This window comes from Hyaena hyaena, unplaced genomic scaffold (genome assembly GCF_003009895.1).
Source record: "Hyaena hyaena isolate Hyena2069 unplaced genomic scaffold, ASM300989v1 scaffold_120, whole genome shotgun sequence".
In the NCBI taxonomy this organism is placed as follows: Eukaryota; Metazoa; Chordata; class Mammalia; order Carnivora; family Hyaenidae; genus Hyaena; species Hyaena hyaena.
Window position 1 is genome coordinate 1,537,027 of NW_024080752.1, and position 24,992 is coordinate 1,562,018.

The following is a 24,992-nucleotide window of genomic DNA, read 5'->3' on the forward strand; positions in this document are numbered from 1 at the left end:
CCAATCCATAGCATGAATTAATCTATATGAGTAGTTTAGCAGAGATAAATTATTAGGTGAATATGGACACTTAGAAAAGGGCAGTAAATTCTTTTTGTAAATTTTTTTGATGTTTGTTTATTTTTGAGAGACAGAGAGACAGAGCATGAATGTGGGAGGGGCAAAGAGAGAGGGAGACACAGAATCTGAAGCAGGTTCCAGGCTCTGAGCTCTCAGCACAGAGCTCGATGCAGGGGTCAAACTCAGAAACTGAGAGATCATGACCTAAGCTGAAGTCGGACTCTTAACCAACTGAGCCACCCAGAAGCCCTGAAAAGGCATTAAATTCTAAATAAACATTTCCAGTTCCTAGAAATTTGGATAAGGCATTCAAAGAGTATGAAACTGTTTCTAAGTTCCCTTCATATTTTTAGATTTTTAGGAGTCTGAAAATGTTGATTCAGTATGACATTAGGATGTAGTTTTTATATTGATAATTTTTAAACTTTCTAAATTTAAAATTTCAAGTATGCACTACTCATAAGTACTAAATAAATTACTTGCTTTCTGAAAAATCAGCAATTTCATACAGTGATTTATGTATCTAAACATTTAGTTTATTTCTATTGCTAAGATCAAGTATTTATTTTCATCAAGGGAAATTTTGTAAGGCAGTTTAAAAGCTCTGAAAATTATATACTTATTTTGGTTCTTCTTTATTTTGGAATGTTAATCTTCAAGTTAATCATTAGGTAGAACAGTCTAATGAACAGTAATCGATGAACATTGACACTTTGCTCAGAGTCTGGTAAATGGCAGGCTCACAGTTATACATATTTGATAAACGTGTTCTGCATCAGTTAGCTTTGTTGTGGGCTTGAGTTGGGTGAGTGTTATTTTAGAAGTTTTAAAGTAGAGTTAGTAGTCTTAGGATTTAGTGTTATTAATGATATTGCCAGTTTGCTGGGTACTTTCTAATATTTAAGATATTACTGTTGTATAGAAATGTTAGTATAAAATGTAATTGTGACTGTTTTGGTTTTAGGTGCACACACTTCATTCACTAGCAGCATCACTTTCTGCATCAATTTACCAAGCATTATGTGACAGTCATAGCTACAGGTAAAAAAAAAAAAAAAAAGAAATCATGCTAAATTATTAATACAGCAAAAACACTGAACTGTGCTGAAGTTTATATCAAAGTTCTCTTTCTTAGGGATGGAAAAATTCTCAAATATGACTACCATGTATACTCGAATAGATGAGAGAGAAGGAGAAATAACATAAGATGACTTAATTTAGTGGTCACCTAGTAACAACAGAGGCATATAGAGAATGATAAATAGTAAATGGAAATTATCATCATCACAGTCTTTTTTGATTTTAAGAAAATAATCTTTCACGATTCACTAACGTTTCTTTTAGCATTGGATCAGCTCGTATATTGCTTAAATGGTTTTCAGTTCAAAAAGGAAATACCTTTTTAAAAACCAAAAAGTACATTTCTTACAAAGAATTATTAAAATCACTTTTTCCTACCCATTTACATGTAATATAGAAGTCTTTGGAAGTGATATCAAGGGGAAGTAATACTTTAAATTTCTCTAAACGTCATATTACCTTAATGTATACTGTACATTTTAACGATGAGGGCAGTATAAGTAGCAAGAAATTGAATCACTTGGAAAGATGACCCAGATTTAAATGAATGATATTAATAAATGAAAAGTTTGTAACATAAATAGAATCATATTAACTTTATATTAAACATATGTCTAGATTTTTTTTTCTTGTAAATTCAGAAGACTCCTGTGAGAAGATTTGATATTACAAAAGGAATTACTCCCTCAAAATGTCCTATACTCAGCTTTTAGTTCAGTAAGGCCACATCTAAGTACCTACAAAGACTTGGAAATATAAATGAGGAAAAATGAGTGTATTTAATTGAATGTGATCATCTTAATGAATAAAGCCAACTTGTTTGATATCAGTCACTGGTAAAGATGGCACTAAATGAGAATTCCAATAAATATTTTTTAAATGTGTATTTTCTCATCCTTAGGCTATGATGGACTCTCAAGGGAGTTAACTTTACTCTCTGCTTTTGTTTTTTCCCCAGCTCCACAAAGATGAGGGAAGTATTTAGTCACATTTGGCTTTAGGGTTTGATATTTCTAAAATATTCTCCGAATTTTTGTTCATATTTTAGTTCAAAGTTAAGATTGGACAACTTTGCAGAGCTAAGAAATGCAAGAAATAGCACCCTGAAGCTTTCTAATACAGTCTAGTATCAACAGTAGTCTTCTTACTTTCCAACTCTTTATTTTATAAAAATGGGTGAATATAGAAAAGATTTTCAAGTATTAAGTGGCATCTGGAAAAGATTTTAAAAGGACTAAATGGGATTATAATTGTCTAAAAAATGTATAAAGTGCAGTTGCTGATTACCTCTGTTAGAGTGATAAATAACTAACCCTTATTTGTTTTAGTAGTCAGACAGAAGGAAACCAGTTTACAGGAATGGCTTATCAAGGACTTCTTTTAAGTGATCGTCGAAGACTCAGGACCGAAAGTATTGAAGAACATGCAACACCGAATTCTTCTCCTGCTCAGTGGCCAGGTGAACATTTAAGTGTTTTTGTTTTTAAATCTTCTTATTTGGCAATTCCATTTTATTTTTTTTTTTAATTTTTTTTAATGTTTTATTTATTTCTAGGAGAGAGAGAGAGAGAGAGAGAGACAGCGTGAGCAGGGGAGGGTCAGAGAGAGAGGGAGTCACAGACTGAAATAGGCTCCAGGCTCTGAGCTGGCAGTCAGCACAGAGCCAAAAGAGGAGCTCGAACCCACGAACCGCGAGATCATGACCTAAGCGAAAGTCGGACGCTTAACCGACTAAGCCACCCAGGAGCCCCTGGCAGTTCCATTTTAAAAAGTTACTAACTGGTTTACTGATTGTTATTCTTTGTGGATTTGGTGAATGCTTTTTTGTTTGTTTTTGATGATGTTTTCTGCCATGGATTAGGAATTCTTAAGTACTGTAATGTTGTCTGAAGACTCAGAAAGTTAAGGCTTCAAAACCCAGCTGTGTTGACCAGTATAAATAAACAAGGTTTAACATCTTTCATAAGGGTGAGCACATACTCTTCCTTATCCTTAGAAATTCTAAATTAGAGAGCACTATCACCAGAGATATTTTCACAGATGTATCAGAGAGAATACAGTTACTCTCCAGTGTGAATTTGTCTGTTGGAATGAGTGACCATTCTGTGGCACATCTGTCATGCTGTCTGCCAGTCCTTCTCTTTGGTTAGCTCTCTTTCTCATCCTCCACGTCAGTTATTTCAGACCTTCTCCACTTTTTTCCATACCTTTTCCTGGTCCACTTTGTCATTCAGTTTTTACTCTACTTGCTTTATAACTCTGAGTTCACACCCTAGTGATTGCTGTGAAGAGTGGCAGTAGAAAGAAGTGACAAACTCAAACTGGATATTTAAAATTTATTTGTGCATAAGTTTCTAGAAACATTGTTTCCATTTTCATTTTTATTGGAATAAATAAGGCTTGTAAGAAGTTGCAAAAACAGTAGGAAGGACTTTTTCGTATAGCCTTCACCCAGATTCTCTACATGTTAACATTTTGCCATACCTGCTTTAGCATTCATCTTTCTCTTTCTCTCACTGTGTGTGAGTATTTATGTATTTTTTCTAAAGTATTTGAGAATAAGTTGCAGACATGGTATGCTTCTACATTTAAATATATCAATGAGTCTTTGCTAAACACATTGTCTTACGTAGTCATAGCACAGTATTCAAATTCAGCATGTTAACATTGTACAGTATTGTTCTTCTCATCTATAGATCTTTTAGAAATCTCGCCAGCTGCCTTACGCATGTCTTCAATGTAACATTTAGTTGTAATGACTCATGAGTCTCCTCTGTCTTGGAATAGTTCTTCATTCTTTATTATTTTTTATTTTTTATTTTTTTTTTGTCTTTCATGATTGAAAACTTGGCAGAGTACTAGCCAATTATTTTTTAGAATGTCTGTCAATTTGGGTTTCCCTAACCTTAGTATTTACATTCAGGCTGTGTATGTTTGGCAAAGATACCACACAAGGGTTGTTGTGTGCCCTTAGTTCTGACTATTAAGAGGCACATGATGTCAGTTGGTTCCGTAACTGGTGCTGTTAAATTCTCATCACTTGTTAAGGTAATTTCTGCCAGATTTCTCGTTTGTTAAGCTAATACTTTTTCTTTGTAATCAATACGTTTCTTTTGAAGAGATAATTTGAGACTGTAAAATATTATACTTTCACGCACTCATTTTTAGCATCATTTCTTGCCTGAATTGGATATTACTGTGGGGATTACTAGATGGTCATTTTTCTGATTTTATCATTCCTTCTACTTTTAGTTGAAATTGTACCATGAGGAAGAGCTTTTCCTTTCTTCCGTTTTTATTTATTTACTCATTTATGATATCAGTATAAACTGTGGTCTTATTTTATTCTATAAGTTATAATCAATTTTTATCATTTATCTTGTTGCTCAAATTATGGATATGATAATATATTACATAATATGAATACATAATTTAGGTTAAGTTACAGATTTGGATTCTTTTCTTCTGGACCTTTTTGTTGATACACTTCTTGTGATATTATATACCCTTACAGGTGTGAGCTCACTCATTAATCTCTTGAGTTCAGCTCAAGATGAAGACCAGCCAAAATTGAACATTTTGTTGTGTGAAGCTGTTGTTGCTGTTTACTTAAGTTTATTGATACATGCTCTTGCTACAAATTCCTCGAATGAATTGTTTCGACTTGCAGCCCACCCATTAAATAATCGGATGTGGGCAGCTGTTTTTGGAGGAGGTGTGAAGCTTGTTGTGAAACCTCAGAGGCAATCAGAAAATATTGCAGGTAAGATAAATTTCACACCAATAATGTATGTAAATGTAAATAATTTCCAGTGTTACAGTAAAAGATTTTCTAATGTTTTAAGAATTTTTATTTTGAAGATCAGTGATGTTTAAAATCTCATTACTCTGGTTAAGATAGTAAATAACTAAACTCATGTTGAAATAAAAAATGTAGTTTCAGTTGGACATTTTTTGATAAACCAGGACAAATTTGAGGAGGATATAAAAGAAATAGAGGACAGGTAAAGGAAAGTGTGAAGGAATGGAAAGGGAAAAGGATAGTTTTTGGAGAAAGAAGATTTAAATAAATCCTCGTAATCTTTACAGAGCATGAGAATAGTTGGCTTCATTTTAAGTCATGGTCATGTACTCCCCCATGTACTCCCCCATATGTGGGTGACTCTTCATCTTTATCTTGTTCCTGTCTTGTGTAGTCAACCTAAATTTGTGATACAGATATTGTTCCATTTAATTGTATCGCTGAACTCTCAAACTCTTCTTTCATGTTCCTGGATCAGTTTATCTCTCTCTTTCTCAGCATTTTTTAAAACCTTAAATTTGATCCATTCATCTGTTGATGGACACTTAGGCTCTTTCCATGTTTTAGCTATTGTGGAGAGTGCTGCTGTGAACATTGGGGTACATGTGCTCCTATGCCTCAGCATTTCTGTATCCCTTGGGTAAATTCCTAGCAGTGCTATTGCTGGGTCATAGGGGAGTTCTATTGTTAGTTTCCTTAGGAACCTCCACACTGTTTTCCAGAGGGGCTGTACCAGTTTACATTCCCACCAACACTGTAGGAGGGTGCCCGTTTCTCCACATCCTCGCCAGCATCTAGAGTTCTCTGATTTGCTCATTTTAGCCACTCTGACTGGCATGAGGTGGTATCTCAGTGTGGTTTTGATTTGTATTTCCCTGATGAGGAGGGATGCTGAGCATCGTTTCATGTGTCTGTTGACCATCTGGATGTGGTTTATCTATACCATGGAATACTACATGGCAATGAGAAACAGTGAAATCTGGCCATATGTAGCAACATGGATGGACCTTGAGGGTGTTATGCTGAGTGAAATAAGTCAGGCAGAGAAGGACAAATATCATATGTTTGCACGTATAGGAGGATTAGGAGGAACTTGACGGAGGAACAAGGGGGAGAAGAAGGGGGGAAATGGTGGGAGAAAGGGAGAGAGGCAAACCATGAGAGACTCTTGAATGCTGTCAAAAACTGAGGACTGATGGATGTGGGGGGAGGGGGGATGGGCATGGAGGAGGGCACTTGTGGGGATGAGCACTGAATGTTATGTGGAAACTAATTTGACAATAAACTATTTGTAAAAAAATAAAAAAAATAAACAAAAAAAACCCTTAAATTTGAAAGTTTTCCCTTCAAATCACTTTTTTCTCTTCCTGAAATTTCTATTATACTTTACATGGTAATTAATTCATTAAGTCATCCATGCTTAAAACTTCTGAGTACACATTGATGTTTGTATCTACTTAACGTCTGCTACATGACAAGCAGTGTTCTAGGCCTTGGGGTGAATACAAATCCCTTACCTTCATGAAGCTTACATGTAGTGGAGGTTAGCACACAGTAAACAAATTAACAAATAATAGTATTTCAATTATGGTAAGAACTATGATAAAAATAAAAGGAGAGTTAAGTGGAGAGTGATGAAGGAAAGGGTATGGGAACAGTTTAGTTAGAATGGTCAGAAAACACATTTCTGATGAGAGCATATGAGCAGAGTCCCAGAGAAGTCAGGGATGATACCATGCAGATATCTGGGGTCAGAGCCATTCAGGCAGATGGTGAAGGGAGTACCAAGGTCATGAGCTAGGAGGTAGGACTGAGTTTGGCATTTTCCAGGAACTACAGAGGAGGCCAGAATGGCCGTCTTGAGCTGGAGGAGTTTGGATCGAGATAGGGTAAGACAGCTATCTGGGGGCACGATCATTTAGGATGGTGAAGACCTCAATAGTTGTTCTAAAGAAAGAAAGGAAACTATTGGCAGGAGTCACCTAATCTGATTTAGGTTTTTCAGTTCTAGCTACTATGTGGATAATAAACTATAGAACAAGAATAAAAGAAGGACACTATGTAATGGTCCACTTAAAAGATAATTGTGGGTTACCATCAAGAATGAATGGTATGTATATGTATATATGGTGTGTATATATATATACGTATATGTATGTGTATATATGTTGTGTGCATATATACATACATACACACACACAATGGAGTGTTACCCAGTCATTAAAAAGGAACAAAGTACTGATACATGCTATCACCAGCATAAAGCTCAAAAATATGCTAAGTGAAAGAAACCAGACACAAAAGGTTACATATTTTATTATTCCATTATATGAAATATCCAGAATGGGTAAACCCATAGAGACAGAAAATAGATTGATTGGTTGCCAAGGACTAGAGGAAGGGAGGAGTACTGTGTGACTCTTTAATGGCTCTGGAGTTTTGGGAATGAAATGGGATGAGAATGCTTCAGAACCAGATAGAGATGGTGGTGGCACAACATTGCGAATGTACTAAATGGCACTGAATTGTGCACTGAAGAATCTTTATTTTTATGTACATTTTAACTAAAAAAAGATAAATATGGTTTAGCTTAGAGTGGTAGTTGTAGAGTGTAAAGTGGTTATATTTTGGCTATAATTTGAGATTATTCCTGATGGATTTGTTGATGAATTGTGTGGGGGATATGATGGAAGAGGGAGTGAGATAGAACTATCCTTTCCTGTGACGAGTTTTAAGAGAGGAGCTGTTGACCTCTTTTTGGCCTTCCCCTAATTAGTTTCTGAATCCTCTTGGTGTTTTTTTTTAATGTATTCCTCATATCTTACTCTTCTCAGCTTTATTACGCACTGTACTAGTTGTCCCTTCTTACATCATCATCTTCCATCTTCTCTGTCATTGACTGAGCAAGCAGTACCTCACCCTGTGACTAGCTTAAGAAGTGTTAGTGAGGATCATCCATAGGATAAGCTCCCAGCTTCACATCCACTGCATAGTCCCAGCCCACCTCTGGACTGTTCTTTTTATCCCCCTCCTCAGTGCTTGTCTGGCAAAAATAGTTTACTCCTTGTCAACCCAGGAAAAAAGAAAGCAAGATTGCAAGCTGCAAGGTAAAATGTTTGTGTTTATTCAGGATCTTAGGGATTGCAATCTGGGAGACACAGAGTCCACCAAAATCAAAAGCATGCTCTAGAGAGACAAAGGAGGCTAGAGTTTTTAAGGAGGAAAGAGGGAATTTACATAAGTTGTTTTGAAGGAAATGTGATTGGTACTGGTATGGCTACAGTGACACTCATCTATATGTGATTGGTTGCTAGGGATAGTGTTAGGTGGAAAGTCCACCCATGTCCATTCTAAATGCAGCAGATGCCATGGTTTTTAGTGGGGTTCAGCAACAGTTATAGGGAATTTGAGACAGGAGTTGTGCGTAAGCCCCACTTCCTCAGTGTCCTCCTGGGTCCGTTTTAAATAGCGCTCTTAGCAGTGTTTACTCCACTTTATTCCTCTCTTATCATCCTCTTTCATCTAAAGCTTTAGTTACTGGTTTCTCTCATCCCTTCCTCTTTTCACATGGAACTTCTCACTTCTCTTTTAAAGCCATGCTTTATATCCTACAGCTTCAATGAATCTTTCTTAAACAGCGTAACCAGAAATAATTACTCAAGCATTAATTAATATTCTATTTACTTAATGCATTGTAACTAGAATTACTTTAGCCTTATACTGTATAGCACACACACTGCTTCATGGCAAGATAGTTTTTTATGCTCTGTCCTCATGTGCATCTCCGCCATGGTTCCTGGAAAACTAGTGCAGTAACTAGGAAAGTTTAGAAGCACAGATACAAGTAATTTAGTTTAAACCAAAAGATGGCAGGAGTATGTTGAAAGGGAAGTTAACTCTTTGAATTGATAATGGAAAATAAATGCTGTGTTTTCTCTCTATCTTTATTCAGCACCTCCTGTTCCTTCCGAAGACATAGATAAACACCGTAGGAGATTTAACATGCGAATGCTCGTCCCTGGACGACCTGTAAAAGATGCTACTCCACCACCAGTGCCTGCAGAAAGACCATCTTACAAAGAAAAATTTATTCCTCCAGAACTTAGTATGTGGGACTATTTTGTTGCAAAGGTAAGGGGTGTAAAGATCATAAGCTTTTATGTGTTTGTTTTATTAATTCTTATGTATGCATCACATAGGAATAGTGAGGTAGCCTCTGGGTGGAATAAGTATAGTTTAGATATTTAATTTCTCAAGTACAGAAACTCAGTAGTCATTCAGTATGGGATTTAGGTCTAAACCAGAATCAGTTTTATTAACATACAATCAGCATCATTGTTTTCTAGTGACTGGAATACTTGTGTCTGCCATCTAGGTTCCCTCCATCTAATTATCAGTAGTTCCCTTGGTCACCATGGAATTAGAGCAAGAGGAGATGCTTGGGTATTTAGGGGTTTCATCAGGCCAGAGTTCAGCCCCATGACATGTCCCTGTTTCTCCAAAGCAGACAGAACTCTGGGGATCAGAATACTCCTGGAGACTAGATTTATTGTAGTCGCATCTCATACCATGTTCAGTACATGCTGCTAGTACTTTCTGCACTTTGCTTTTTCAAGCTAATCACCTTCCTTCTCTTAATGTTGCCCTCTTTACACGTGCTAACACTGTGGTCACCTTGCTGTGTGTGCACATAGGAAATACATCTTTCATCATGCCTCCTCCCATTTAAAAATTTTATTAGATCTCAGAGTTCTTGAGGTATTGATCCCACTAAAAAGTCTTTCAAGGTGAGTTCCGAAGATTTGTTTTTGTTATCCTAACCAGCTGTCTTTTCTTTCCTCCCACTTTTGTTATCTTTGTCATAGATTAATTTCTTATACACATACTACTTTGGACTGTATATGTCCATTGATCAGTTGCTAGACTGTACTTCTTTTAATTTCTTGTGTCCATATCCACTAAAAATGGTGTTTTTCCCCTTAAAAAGACTTCTCAGCTAATCTTGTCTATTTTTTCTCTATGAACTTTGCATTCCTTATGAAGCCTCAATAAAGGAAAAGAAATAACCAGGGGGATTTTTATCGCAATTAACTTAAAACTTACAAATTGTCAAGAATTATAGTTTTTACATGTCTCAGTTTTCTTATATAGCTTTTAGAAGGATATGTGATTTCCTTCACTACAGCTTTATGTTTTCATAAGGGTTTTCCTTTGGTGTTTATGTTTTTCAGTGTGTCTCTTTTCTTTCAACTTTTATAACTAGTTCTCTTGATGTATAAGAAAAGGCATGATTTTTAATAATTCTGTGACATACTTTTTTTAAAGAATTTATTTGAAGGAGAGAGCTAGTGGGGAAGGGGGAGAGAGGGAGAGGGAGAGAGAAAGGAAGAGAGAAGGAGGGAGGGAGGAAGAATACCAAGTAGGCTCCATGCTGTCAGCACAGAGCCCCATGCCAGGCTTGATCTCACAAACTGTGAGATGACCTGAGCCAAACTCAGGAGTCAGATGCTCAACCGAGCCACCCAGCCACCCCTCTGTGACATATGCTTTATTATTTCTTTTAATTTATTTTTTATTGAAGTATAGTTGATATACAATGTTTCAGGTGTACAAACAGTGATTCAGCAGTTGTATATATTGGTCTGTGCTTACCATAGTAAGTGTAGTCCTCAGCTGTCACCATACAACATTATTACAGTATGATTGACCGTATTCCCTATGCTGTACTTTTCATCCCTGTGAATTATTTATTTTATAACTGGAAGTTTGTACCTCTTAATCCCTTTCACCTGTTTTGCCCATCTCCTACTGTTCTGGCAACCACCAGTTCTCTATACAATTCTCTTTCCTTTTTTTTGTTTTTTAGATTCTACATATAAGTGAATCATATGGTATTTGTTTTCTCTGACTCACTTCACTCAGCATAGTACCCTCTAGGTCATCCATGTTGTCACAGATGGCGAGATCTCATTCTTTTTAAAGGCTGAGTAATACTTCTCTCTGTGTGTGCCACATCTTCATTATATACTCTTCTATCAGCCGACACTTAGTTTGCTTCCATAACTTAGCTATTGTAATTAATGCTCTGGAAGTATTTATGTTGTATCTGGCTATTCAGCTATTTTGTTGAATCTGAGAGTTTGACTAGTTTTCTAGGAATAGTATCATTTGTGAAAAGTTTTTATTTAGACGCCACATAATAATGTTCAGTATTAAGTTAAGACAAAAACAACCTGATTATATATATAAAAAATAACTTTACCTTTTATTGCAGCCATTTCTCCCTTTGTCTGATAGTGGTGTTATATATGATTCTGATGAAAGCATTCATAGTGATGAAGAAGAAGATGATGCTTTTTTTTCAGATACACAAATACAGGAGCACCAAGATCCAAATTCCTATAGGTAAATAAGGCTTCTCCCTCTGCCTCTCTCTCTCTCAAAAAAATCATGATGTTAGTAATTTTAAGTAATGTTTTCATGAATTTATACAAGAACTGGCTATAGTTTTGGGTTAGTAATTCTGTATCTTTGAGGTAAATTTCTAGACAGTAGAGTATTTCTTTCACATCTAGTTTCAAAGAATAGCTTACCTATAGGATGGAAACACAAATATTTTTAGTGAGAAAAAATATGTAATTTCTTATGTGTCATTCGAACTTAGTATATGTTCATTGATATGCTATTAGATTCCATGTTACTGTAAATCTTTTTCCATTAGGTGGTTTTCAGATATTTTAAGTGTGATATATTGTTATATATTTTCTGTTATCAGGGATAACAAAGGTTTAAGTTGTTAGAAAAGAACAGCTTTTTTTCTGAACTGGAAATTGGGCTAAACAATTGACAGGAATCATTACTATGCTTCTTTCATGATGTTATTTTCAGTGAAGGAGAATTTTTTGTTTGTTTCCCTTGAACAGCTGGGCTCTTCTGCATTTGACAATGGTTAAGCTAGTACTTCATAACATCAAGAATTTCTTTCCCATTGCTGGATTGGAATTCTCTGGTAAGTAATGAATGTTCTTAAATATAGTATATTAGCATCAAGTTCTCTTCATAAAAATCTACATAAAAGAGCATTTGGTACTGAAAATTGGAGATTTTATGAGGTCTTGTGTACTTTAGGCTCCAGTCTATGGTTTTAATTCATAGCAAGAACCACCGTTTACTCAGAGGGTTGAAAGAGAAAGCAGGAAATCAGACTGGAGAAGCTAGACCTTTTCTTGCTCATTTTAGAGAGATGGTCTTCTGTTTTGCTAAAAGCACTAAGAATCCAAATAGTATTAGATTAACATTTTCAGTTTTCTTTGTATTTTCAGAGGTTTTGGCTCTGAAAATTTCAGATTTTTTAAATATGTGGATGAAGATCAACATTTTTATCAAAACAAGATGACATCTTCTGTCCCCTTTTAGAGTTGCCTGTAACATCACCATTAGGTATTGCTGTGATTAAAAACTTGGAGAACTGGGAACAGATACTGCAAGACAAAATGGATCAGTTTGAAGGTCCGCCACCTAACTATATCAACACGTACCCAACTGACCTTTCAGTAGGAGCTGGACCAGCTATTCTTCGAAATAAGGCAATGCTAGAACCTGAAAACACTCCATTCAAGTAAGGATGCTCTTACAGCCCATGAGAATGTAGCCTGGTTTAACTTTTCTGGAAGGTATTTTGGCAAAATATGCCTATGTTATGTTTCTATAAAAACATTCATAACTTTGAACCTACAGTTCTATTTTTAGCAGTATATGTGAGGAAAAACATTAGAATAATCTGGATGGAAAACATTTTTCCCAGTATTACCTATAATTGAATAGACTTACTACTTTTATAATAAAGAAAGAGCATTTATTATATTTTTGCCATTATTTTAAGAACTCCTACAGAAATATTTTGGGATAATAATTTACATATACAAACAAGGTGCTACTTACATTTTGGTAATATTTTAATAATAAACATAATTAAGATTTGTTATTGATGTTTCAGTCTTCTACCAGCCATCTTGCCTGTCCTTTGGGTAAACAGCATGCTTTTTGTGAGGCACCTATCCTGTGATTAGGAGTATCACTGATAAACTTGAAAGAACAGGCTTTTCAGCTTTTGAGGGCTGTTAAAAATGAAATCTGTGGCTTTATGTTAAATCTGTGTCTTTATATATGCTATGATCTGTAACCAACAGAACCAATGTACAATATAATTTAAAAAGAGAATAATAAGAGCTTCTTTTGACTGTCAGCTCAACCTGTGCATTCAGAGAACCATGTAATTAGAGAATTAATTGCCAGATGAAGGAATGATTTTTAGAACTAAAAATTAAGGGAAAAAAATCATAAAACTTTGTTGAATTTAATGATGCATCTTCTTTGCAATAGATAATGGAGGTTTTAAGTTTCTGCAAATATGAAGCACATTTTCTACAGAGTAAAATAAAATGTGTTAATTTTTTTAATAGGTCCCGGGATTCTTCTGCACTTCCAGTCAAACGACTCTGGCATTTCCTTGTGAAACAAGAAGTCCTTCAAGAGACATTTATTAGATACATCTTCACTAAGAAAAGAAGGCAGAGTGAGGTATTTTGAAAAAAATTTTTTTGTTTTGTAATTTTTGTTTAGTTTTAACATTTCTAATTATTTACTTTTTGATTGGAACTTAATTTTATCTTTCATACATATGGGTAATAGTTTACCAGACTACAGTGAATTTCTTTTATAAGATAAAATCTTAGAATTTTCACTTTATAACAATAAGACAACATAGGTCCCTTGGTAAATCACGTATAACCAAGTGAAAGTTGTTATGTCTTTGCAATGCTTGCCATTCGGCTTTTACAAATAATAAATATTGTGATGGATGATTTGGGTAATTTAATATATAAATGAGTATACTCTCTATTAAGATTCTCTGAATATCATTTAATAGGAAATCTAACATAGCCCTTTAAAAGCATTTTGTTTAGTTAGCATTTAAAAATGAACAGGATAAACTTTGGAAACAAATTCAGGATAATTTTTGTGAAAGGGCATAAATGACAGAAATATGACTATAAGATGAAGGGAGTTTGCCTTAAAAAGCAACACAGAGTTTCGGCACCGCACAGTGGTTTTAAGCTAACTGTGAATTAGCAGTGTAATGCCATACAGGGTTCAAGAAGAATCAGGAATTTGGGAAACTAGACTCTAGAACTTAAAATTACCTCTTACAAAACGAGGAGTGCACAGATCTGTTACAAGAGCACATCAGTCCATGTGGCTACTTCATGAGGTAATGAGCAATGTAGAAAGTGTTCAGAGTAGAGTGTCACATGAGACTAAAGATTTGTCAAACAAGATCTATGAGAAAAGAACATTGATTTTTCACTTAGAAAACTGAAAACTGAGAGGGACAGTTTAGATGGTTCCATTGCCCAAGGTAAAATAATAAAGAGCCACAGCTCCATTTTCCCCATACCTGGACTAACAGAATCTACCCGACTCTTTCTTTTGATTAGTCACCCACTTATCTAGATGGTAGTTAGGGTCAGCTCTTGTGAATAGTCATTTACTTTCTGTATGGATTCAGAAATCATGTACCTAAAGGAAGAAGTAGGAGAAATGAGCAGCAGAAATCCTTTTTTGAGTCTTAGAAGCTTTTTTGATAACAAAAGATCCAGATGGTATTAAAATCATTGATATGTAGGGTTTGTTAGGGAAATCACAGATTTCATTGTCTCATTTAGTTGGCTGTTTACAGTATTCCCTGTAGTGGTCCTGAGTCCAGATTCCATAAACTAAGATAGAGAAATCTAAGAAATAGATTTAACATAAAAGATACCTGCTCAATTAGTACTCTCTTATTCACAGAAAGCCAGTTCATTAAAGGATCACTTTTTTGAGTGTTTAGTTCTTCAGATTATTAAATGTAATGATTCATTGGAAATATGTTTTAATTATTCAGAATGTTTGTAGCAGTGGTTTGGTTGGGTTGCAGGGCCTCAGAGTTCTGTGGGAACCAGGTGTCCAGGTTGCTTGAACCCTTAGTCTTGTCTTCAGGATCTGTTCTCTCAGGTTTCCTTCTTCTTTAGATAAGCCTCTCTGTCTTTCTGCCCCTTAGTCTCTCCTTTATACCCCTCAATCGCTGTGTGGTTGGTATCAGCAGCCCCATATTCAGTGTGTTCTCTTCAGATTTTCTACAAGCAGAGGGCCATGAACAGAGAGGTGAAATTTCTTAAAATGCTGTGTAAGCATTGGTTGGCTCCAGGGATGGGAAGGAAATACATGGTAGGAGTTTGGGTGGGAGGAAGAATTTTTATCATGCACCCTTTTGTACCTTTTGAATTCCAAATTATTGAATGAAATTACTATCTTGTTCAGTGCTGTCCAATAGAACTTTCTGTGATAATGGAAATTTATATCTGTTCTATTCAATACAGTAGTTCTCAGGCACATATGGTTGCTGAACACTTGAAATGTAGCTAGTGTGGGCATCTGGGTGGCTCAGTTGGTTAGGTCTCCAACTCTTGATTTCGGCTCAGGTCATGATCTCACAGTTTGTGAGTTCAAGCCCTGCGTTGGGATCTGCGCTGACAGTACAGAGCCTGCTTGGGGTTCTCTCTCCACACCCTCTCTCACAATAGGTAAATACACTTAAAACATAGCTAGTGTGATTTAATTTTGTTTAAATGGTCACATATGGTTAACAGCTGTTTTGAATAGTATGGGTTTACTGAAAATTTGTTTTCATTGAGGACAAATTGAAAAAAAATGTTAAAGCTGTTAAGACAAAATAAAAACTGGTCACAAAGTTCAGAAATATAGAACATTTATCATAATCCATTCAGTAAGAGTGGTTTATCTTTTTAAATTATTAAATAGGTTTATAGTACTCATAAATTTGGTAAATTCAGTGAATTGATTAATTAGTAAAATTGATAAACATCCTAAAAATTCTAAAACGTTGGCTCATTTAAAAAAATTCCTTAGAAAAATCTCCTAAGAAGTGCTGAAATTTTAGGTATATTCATAAGAAGATAATTTTGCTCATTGACTATATTAAAGAAAACTATTCCACAAGGCAGTTTTTTGTGAAATCCATGAATGTTGCAAACTCAGCTATTTATGATTAAAGGCAAACAGGTTTTTCAGCAGGTTGGCTTTTGCTGAGTGGGCCTTGTGCAGAGTTCCCTTTCCATCACTGTCCTGTGCAGCAGCCCTAGGCAGTCGCTGAAGGCCTGCACAGAGAATTTGGCCCTTTTGGTTGAAAGTGAAGCAGTCACTCATCAGGTTATTATGAGGGGTCTGTTGCTATGACCAAACCTTCAGAGGCTTCTGCAGCAGAGCAGCACTGTGGCCATCCTTAATGACCCTGTCATCAACCAGGAGCAAGCTCTTTGTATGATTTCTTTCCTATGCCCCATTTTATTGAACATTTATTTACTTGTAAGGAGAAAATATCATTTATAGCAAAGAGTTGATGTGAATTCCAGTCCCTGACTCGTTCTCATGGATCTGTTTCTTATGATTAAGAGTGAAATAATTACCAGTACTTTGAATCTGTGTTCAGAAATACTGTTAATTTGTATTTAAAATAAACTTCTGTAGGCCAGGAATCTATGCATCTTCTCATACAAGCAGATTTTATTTTGTAGACATTGCAGTTTAAATTAGAGCCTTAAGTTACATAACTGGTATACAAATAACTAATTTTTATTGTGAAACAGTTTTATGTAATCGGCACATTAACTTTAATTTTGCCTGTTTTGCTTGTGTTGTGTTCATGTGATGACATCACATTTTACTTAGTTTTTCTTTTTTGATTTTGTGCTTTTAAAAGGAAATTTTACAAATTACCATCTTTAAGTTATAGAATGACCATTTCAGTTTGAAATTTTTTATTCTCTTTATAATTTCCTTTCATGCATGTGTTTTGTGTTTGTGACGGTGTGGTGTTACTTAGTCTGTAGAAGAACGTGTGGAACAGGTCAGACAAAACTGCGTAGCGGAGGATTGCCACAGCAAGGTAGTGTTCCACACTCTTGTATTGAGCTCATTCTTAAAGTTCGAGGAGCTAACCTTCATCTCTGATACTAACCACATTGGCTAGCCAGCTAATCAAAATACTCGTTGCTCCCATCAGCCTCAGTTGGCGTAGGTTAGGAAACACTCCGCCATGTCTGACTTGCTCTTCCTAAGCATTTTCTTCTCTTTCCTTCTTCCTATTACATCTTCACTCTGTCCCCTTTTCTAGCCTGTTCTTAAACATGTGGTTGTTTTATCTTTCCTCCTTGATTTTGCATCTTCTTTCCTTCCATCACCTGTAACCCTAAGACAGTGCACCTTCCTCTCATCAGTCTCCTTCATCCCTTTCTAACTTTTCCTTCTTCCTGTCTGATTACCCTATTTTAAAATGTTTAATTTCTTACATGACTTCTTTGTCTTATGGTCTTTTTCCTCCACCTTGTGGCTCTTACTGTGTATACATCCTTAATGCAATGTCCTCACACTTTTGGAAGAGACACAAGTGGCACGTTGCTATTACAAATGCTAATGAAAACTACAGGAGTTACCTTTTGTGACAGTTAATCAGTATCCTGTCATCACAATGGAAATCTTTATAATCAGGACAATTACAGGGCATCAGAGAATTTAAGCTAATTCCAGAGTTAATTCTCAACATACTAAAATTACTGGTACTTTTTTTCTTGCTCCTGCTGCTATGTTTTCTTATCCTTCTTTTAATTCTGTGGAATGTGTGTGTTTATCATGGGGAGCTCTACAACAACTAACTGCCAGTAACATTTTGTAGGTTGAAGCTGATCTGGGCTATCCAGGTGGAAAGGCAAAAATCATTCATAAGGAATCAGATATGATCATGGCATTTTCCATTAATAAGGTAAAAGTTTTGGTCATTGTAAAGATTGTACTATTTTTGTTAATGAAATTTCTTAAATTATTGACTCTGCCTTTGCTTTTTAGGCAAACTGTAATGAAATTGTCTTGGCTTCAACACACGATGTACAAGAACTCGATGTTACTTCTCTGCTGGCCTGTCAGTCATATATATGGATTGGAGAAGAATATGACAGAGAATCCAAAAGGTTAGTCTGCCTGTGTAGTCCATTTTAAATGTACTTTTCTTTAAAAAGAACACATTAAATGGTTATGCAGATTTGAATTATCTTGCAAAGTATGTATGTCTCTTTATTTGGGTATGAAACCAATATAATTGGTTTAGCTGCCAATAAAAGGCTCTTCTTACATCAGTGAACATATTACTCATACTTCTGCCATTAGACATGGAACTATTCTTAGTGTTTGATTCAGAATAATCCCCAGCACCAAAGCCTAATGCCAGTAACTACAACATTGACATTTAACCCCCCAAAAATGTCAGGAACTATGCAGTATTCAGCAAATTTAGTTGATTTGGATAATTAAAGCAAAAAGCAGAATACACAAGTATGTTAATAAGACTGATTGATAGGTCACATTTAGTGAGTAAATTTTCACTGTTTCTTCTTGATTATAACCTTTTAAGCATACCTTTTTTATAGATAAAAATGTAGACAAGTTAACTTTTCAGTAAAGCTGTGAGTACTACACCAAGAGTGTTTTGCAACACTTTACTATTTTGGGGTTTCTCCTCCACATTTGCCCTCCCTCTGGCTTTTTTCCAGACTCCTGGGCATTTTGTGTGCTCGAAAATGGTGCCATCATTACCTCTCTCCTTGTTCTGTAGGGTTTTCTCTTTTCTTAGGACATAATATTACTAGGTCTCAGTATCATATTGTCAGAGTAACCATGTGATATGATACAGTCCATCATAAAAACTACTGTAACATTTTTAACAAAAATATTACAGTAATTTTTATGTGATGATTATTATAGTACTTGAAAAAACCTTAAACTCAGATTTCTTTAAAATGTATGAATTTGATACATAGGATATCTGTATTTGAAGAGACCTTATAATCTTTTTCTATACATGATAAAAAGAATATTTGTGTTAAATTCTTCAAAACAAACATTTGTTCCAACTTCTGCACAGTAAAATTGTCCCCGAACAACTTTAAATTTGTATTTTGTCTCAAGGGGAAAAGTTAACCAGTACTAAAATGGCCTCTGCTTAGTAATTGCACCTAAGTTTTCCTTATAGATATTTATTCACATTCTAAAAAATAGTGTCCTGTGGACACATAAGCAGCTCTGGAATTGGAATGTGTGTTAAGCGAACACGGCACCTACATAGTAACACACAGGTGTTGTTCACAGCTCAGATGATATTGATTACCGTGGCTCCACTACAACCCTTTACCAACCCAGTGCGATGTCCCATTCGGCAAGTCAGGTGCATCCACCTTCCTCTCTGCCATGGCTGGGCAGTGGGCAGACGAGCACAGGAGCAAGTGTGGTATGTTATTTACTATTTGGTGTGGCTTCTGGGTGTGGACTCACTCCAGAATAAGTGGAAGTCACTGTGATGCAGGAAGGATCCTCAAAATCAGGACAATGACTAGTTAGCACCCCATAATAATAGCTCTTATACTGTGACTTTCTGTCAGGACTGTTAGGAGCATGCTCTTCCTCATAACAACCCGAGGTGGTAGGTGATAGTATTATCTCCCACTATCATTTTATAGATGAGCAAACTTGAAAGGCTCAAAGTCGTAAAGCAGAGACAGAGGAGTTGTGCCTACTCTAAGTGTTTGAAACATGCATCTGTAAGATTGTTGTTAGTCACTGTAGTTGAAGGGGTCTCATTGTCATGTTCTGCTCTGACCAATGTGGAGACACTCCTGATTGTCCTTAGGGAGGGCACATGGAGGAGAGTGCCCTTTATCACTAGATAAAGCTGCTTGGTACCCACATGGTCCGTACGGGCCAGAGCTGTGCCAGTGCGTGACTGCTTCTGCAGTCTTCAGACAGGTGGCATGTGTTCATTGGTTCAGAACACCCACAACAGGGTACATGTTAGTAATACTCCAGTTGTAAGAGAATAAAGGCTGTGAGCATTAGAGTTGGCTTTCCTCTTCTGTGATACACAAAATGAATGTTTTTATCTTCTTTTAAAGCTTATGAAAAGGAATCTCCATAATGTTAAGAGAATGACCTCCCACCCAGTCCATCAGTACTGTAAGTATTTTGTTTATTATCCAAAGGATTATAAATGGCCTCTGTCATTTTGAAGTTTATTTATAGAGTGGAAAATATTGGAAATCTTAAGCTTTTTCATTTCTTATTGTCAGCTTTTCCTTTTGTATTTTAGATCTTACAGGTGCTCAGGATGGCAGTGTACGAATGTTTGAATGGACACGACCTCAGCAGCTTGTCTGTTTCCGCCAGGCCGGCAATGCAAGAGTTACCAGATTATATTTTAATTCACAAGGCAACAAGGTTGGTTTTGTGGGGAGGGGTGTTACTGCTCAATTCATCTGAAAAAGGTATTTATGAAGGGATGTTTAATAAAACTACATCTAAAAACCAATTGAGTGGCCCTGGATTTAAGCTAGGCAGACAGTTTATTGGTGCCTTGGCTCCCTATAAAGCACAGATCTTCAGAATTTGATATGGATCAGTCATCTACTTAAAGATATTAAATACTCTGTGAAGGAAAAGAAGTCTATTTCTGTTGGTAGTGTCTAATAAGGGACCTGTAATCTTCCAGTTTCTTACTAAATTATCTTAGAGAAGTATGGAAGAAAACAATGAAATAGGTATGGAAGAGCACTTAAAAGGTTGCAGGGTATTTATAGTGCTTGGCTTTCCTGGAAACTACAGTTAAAGAAATAGGTGCAGGCCGAATGTTAACTGAGGTTTGAGTGACTCTCAATGATTTTGCCTTCCATATGGTTACTAAGAAGCTGTGTTTAATATTTATGCCATTCTTACAGTGTGGTGTTGCAGATGGAGAGGGTTTTCTGAGTATCTGGCAAGTAAACCAAACTGCATCAAATCCTAAACCTTACATGGTAAGTATCACTCAGCATTCCCCAAGCACGTCCAGAGGTTGCATAGTGTATGAAGTGTCTATTTCAGACATGAAATCTCAGTGCAACTTCACTCATGGGATCTGTTGAGAAAGGGACACCTCTGCCCAGCAGCACAGCACCTGCTATTTGCCCTAGTTTTAAACAGAAGTGACTAAAAAGCAAAACTTTGTTCTCAGAACTTGAAGGATGACCATTGTATTTGAAAATGTTCAGAGGCTTCCTCTGTATGTGTTCCTACTTTTTTGAAAATTCTAGTTTTGTGATAGATTTTTTTTTTAATGATTTTTTATTTATTTCTAGGAGAGAGAGAGAGAGAGAGAGAGAGCGTGAGCAGGGGAGGGTCAGAGAGAGAGGGAGTCACAGACAGAAACAGGCTCCAGGCTCAGAGCTGGCAGTCAGCACAGAGCCCGACACAGGGCTCGAACCCACGAACCGAGAGATCATGACCAAAGCGAAAGTCAGACGCATAACAGACTAAGCCACCTAGGCGCCCCTGTGATAGATTTTTAATAGAGTACCTAAAGTGAATCACTACAAAATTCTGACCGGTTTCATGTATTCTAGTTTGTTCCAGAAGTTTTCTTACTACATTATAAATTAACCAGTCCCAATAGGCCACTTCATTCATTAATCCAAATCATGTTAAAACATTTGGTGATGGAGACAAGTGTATCTTCACTTGATGGGGGCTCAGTTGGGGGAGGAGGGTGGGTAGGTACTGCTATCCTGTGCAGAACTTCTGGCTTCATATATATTTTTAATTTACTTTTTTGACTGTATATATATGTTCTTAATTAAGAAAATATATCTGGTCTCATATACATAAATTAGTGCCCTGTAAACTATCATTAAGTCTTTACAGAAATGGAAGTGATCTTGAATCTGTCCTCTAGCCTTCACTCCCATCTATACCATGATCATTCCAAACAGAAGAATGCATTTTAAAATACCTGGACACCCTCCTGAGTCTTTACCTCCAGATTTCTATTCATTCACCTAATCCAACATGAAAAGTCATGCCTGGCTCAGTAAATGGTTTCCCACATACTGGAACATCCTTTGGGAGTGGTTTTGGGCAGCCTTAAGCCTGTAGAATGTTTGTAGGACCACATTTGACCCTGTTTTCATTACTGCACAAATCGGAAGGGAAGGGAAAGGCAGGGAGCACAGAGGTGGTAAGGAAGGTGGAGGCTTGTATTTAGGTTGCAAAGTTTATTTGATTTTACTTCCTCACCTTGTAGGGTAAGACTAGATGGGCATGGGGGAGTTTCCCTCGTCGGGCTCTTGTTGCTTAGTGTGATTTATATTATCATGTAAAGTTTATTAAAGGTATTTGAGAGCATTAACAAAAATTGTTATCAACTCTTCTAGTTTTAAAATATCATTGGATATTAGTTAAGAATATGCAAATAGCTAATTTGCTTATCATTTATTCTTTAGTTTTTTAAAACTTGTTTTTTTGCCCATGTGTACACTAGCAGAACTGTGTGTTTGTACTGTACCAGGTTTTATTGGATTTTTAGGTAACATCATTTGCACTTTGTTTTTCATAGAATTGGCAGTGCCACAGTAAAGCCACAAGTGACTTTGCATTTATTACCTCTTCAAGTCTAGTTGCCACATCTGGACAGTCCACTGATAACAGGTAGGTTGAGAGAAGCATAATAATCACATTTTTAAGCAGAAAGGTATTCTTGCTACAAAATATGGGTTTTTTTTTACTCAGGAGTTTTTTTTGCACCTCAGGATAAAAGTCTTTGCTATGTAATTCTTATCTCAGTAGTTTTCCTTACTAAAAGAAAAACAGTGTAGGCTTATCAGTAAGTGTATGTAATTAGGTTAAGCCTTTTTTTTTTTTTTTGGCACTATTTTTTTTTAGGGTTTTTTTTTTTTTTTTTTTTACAGATAGTTTATTGTCAAGTTGGTTTCCATATAATTTTTTTGCACTATTAATACTGTCAGCTTTTTAAGACACTGTAGCCACCATACTCAATACTTTGACCTAACATTGTGTTCATAGGTGACACATACCATGAGTAAACACCTCATTTCCCTCCGATGGTTACCCCTGGGGGTACAGAATCATCCTCTCCCCTCAGGAAATCATGTCTCCATTTCCCTGGAGTGGTAATGGAAAAGAGATGGGGTTGAGGGATGAGATGGTAGAGACAGGTGGGGCCCTGTGAGACACAACTGTGTGGTTTGAACAGGATGAACACTTACAAGAGGTATATCCCCAGCTTCTCTCCTTTCATCCTACTTGAGAATCATTGCTTTAGAAATCTAAGTGAACAAAAAAGATAGTAAGATGCAATTAAGTAAAAATATTTGACTTGAAGACATAACAAAAAAACACCTCAAAAACAATTGTGTTTTCTCTATAAGAAATGTATGCCTCTGGGACACACTGGTATCACCTGGAAACAGTCTCATTCATGGTAAGTGAGTTAACATCTATGATTTTAGAGTGGCTATCTTGCTCGGGTAAAGGTCCAACTAGCATAGTATAGTGCTCATTTTTTTACATTCAAACACATGGTATGGAGATTGGTGTTACTAATGAGAAGAATTTGAGCTCAACAGAAAGGAGCTATGTTAAAGAATTACCTAAAAATAAAGTAAGAACAAGAAATATGAATAGTGTTATTTAAATATTATTCCTTTTGGGGCGCCTGGGTGGCTCAATAAATTAAGCATCCAACTCTAGATTTGAGCTCAGGTCATGAACTCAAGGTCATTAGATTGAGGCCCGCATTGGGCTTCATGCTGAGTAGGGAGCCTGTTTGGGACTCTTTCTGCCCCTTCCTCATTCTCTCTCAAAATATTAAAAACGCTTTTTTAATATTATTCCTTTTAAGGCAGGTTTTCCAGTTGGCATCCTAAAGATCCCCTTTTCTTTCTGTTGAAAGAAGGCTCCATGCTCCAATACATTTGGGTTAAACGTAGTTAGGTGGATTCTTCTACAGAATGATTTCTCAGTCTTTTATTATACTGGTACACATTCTGAAAGTATAGTTATTTCTCAGTTCTTTTTGATTGCAATTTTTTTCTGTGATAGCTGGCTCTTAAAGATTTGCCCCATATTAGCAGAAGACTTTAATTATATTAAAATGCAGAGAATCCTGGGAAAGGTAACTCCTTACCTTGTAGCTGGCCATTTTCACATCACTGTAGTTGAGTTTGTTACTTACCATTCAAGATGTCTGGGCAGGAACTAGGATAGTGTAGATGTTCATTGTGGTGGGGATTAATGTGATGGCTGAGAGAGTGTTGTTGGGAAGCTTGGTCTCTTCTGCAGTTTGGGCTTAAGGTTTAAACTTCTTGCAGGTGTTTTCATAGTGAGATTATGGATAAGAATATCTTTTCTGTCATTGCTTGGGATCTTTCCTTAGTACTTGGATCATAATTACACAAATTGAACTGAAAAATTTGTAATTTCTGTATTATTTAAATGTGCATTAAAACATTACCAGAATTGCCAAGATTGTTTGGGAAAGACTCGGTGTTTTTCTTCTTCAGGGTTCACGTGCCATGATCACGGAGCCACCGTGCTGCAGTACGCACCCAAACAGCAGCTCCTCATCTCCGGAGGTAGGAAAGGCTACGTGTGCATCTTTGACATCAGGCAAAGACAGCTGCTTCACACATTTCAGGCGCATGACTCCGCCATTAAGGCCCTTGCTCTGGCTCCCTGTGAGGAGTATTTTACTACAGGCTCAGCAGAAGGGAACATAAAGGTGAGTTAGTATAAGTAACTCTGTATCTGCTGAGTGCAGATATTATCTGTATCTGCTGTGAAGACAGGGGAAAATATGACCCCACTGCACTCTTTGAAATGTGAGTGTAAAGTAAGGCTTTGTGAGACAGTGAAGGCCTCTTGACATCCTTTCTCCCTTAGTACTGTGTTAATGGATAGAATTTTTTTGTAACATTATTTTGGCTCCTCAGAACCTCCTGCCTCCCTCCTTCTGACCCTAGGACCTTACTCTGTTGCGTATGAATTGAGGTGAGGGTTCTGGAGAAGGGTAATGGTAAGGTTTCTACTTATATTGCCCCAGGGTTTCCCTTGACATTAG

At 36.4% G+C, this 24,992-nt stretch overlaps 1 protein-coding gene across 4 annotated transcripts in view; it reads left to right on the plus strand.

Moving 5' to 3' along the window:
- The window catches only part of DMXL2 (Dmx like 2), a 157,613-nt gene that overhangs the window by 130,924 nt on the left and 1,697 nt on the right, over nucleotides 1-24,992 (plus strand). Inside the window, exons 26-43 of one of the 4 annotated variants that reach the window (XM_039237094.1) lie at nucleotides 1,025-1,101; nucleotides 2,469-2,599; nucleotides 4,655-4,903; nucleotides 8,895-9,073; nucleotides 11,217-11,347; nucleotides 11,866-11,951; nucleotides 12,359-12,560; nucleotides 13,405-13,522; nucleotides 16,884-16,946; nucleotides 17,733-17,819; nucleotides 17,903-18,024; nucleotides 19,199-19,337; nucleotides 19,999-20,059; nucleotides 20,193-20,320; nucleotides 20,818-20,895; nucleotides 22,470-22,561; nucleotides 23,302-23,354; nucleotides 24,436-24,653. In XM_039237094.1, the coding sequence (XP_039093025.1) occupies nucleotides 1,025-1,101; nucleotides 2,469-2,599; nucleotides 4,655-4,903; nucleotides 8,895-9,073; nucleotides 11,217-11,347; nucleotides 11,866-11,951; nucleotides 12,359-12,560; nucleotides 13,405-13,522; nucleotides 16,884-16,946; nucleotides 17,733-17,819; nucleotides 17,903-18,024; nucleotides 19,199-19,337; nucleotides 19,999-20,059; nucleotides 20,193-20,320; nucleotides 20,818-20,895; nucleotides 22,470-22,561; nucleotides 23,302-23,354; nucleotides 24,436-24,653 (2,214 nt within the window). The remainder of the gene's footprint in view (nucleotides 1-1,024; nucleotides 1,102-2,468; nucleotides 2,600-4,654; nucleotides 4,904-8,894; nucleotides 9,074-11,216; nucleotides 11,348-11,865; nucleotides 11,952-12,358; nucleotides 12,561-13,404; nucleotides 13,523-16,883; nucleotides 16,947-17,732; nucleotides 17,820-17,902; nucleotides 18,025-19,198; nucleotides 19,338-19,998; nucleotides 20,060-20,192; nucleotides 20,321-20,817; nucleotides 20,896-22,469; nucleotides 22,562-23,301; nucleotides 23,355-24,435; nucleotides 24,654-24,992) is intronic. The other 3 variants (XM_039237095.1, XM_039237096.1, XM_039237098.1) reach the window with 3 other exon arrangements.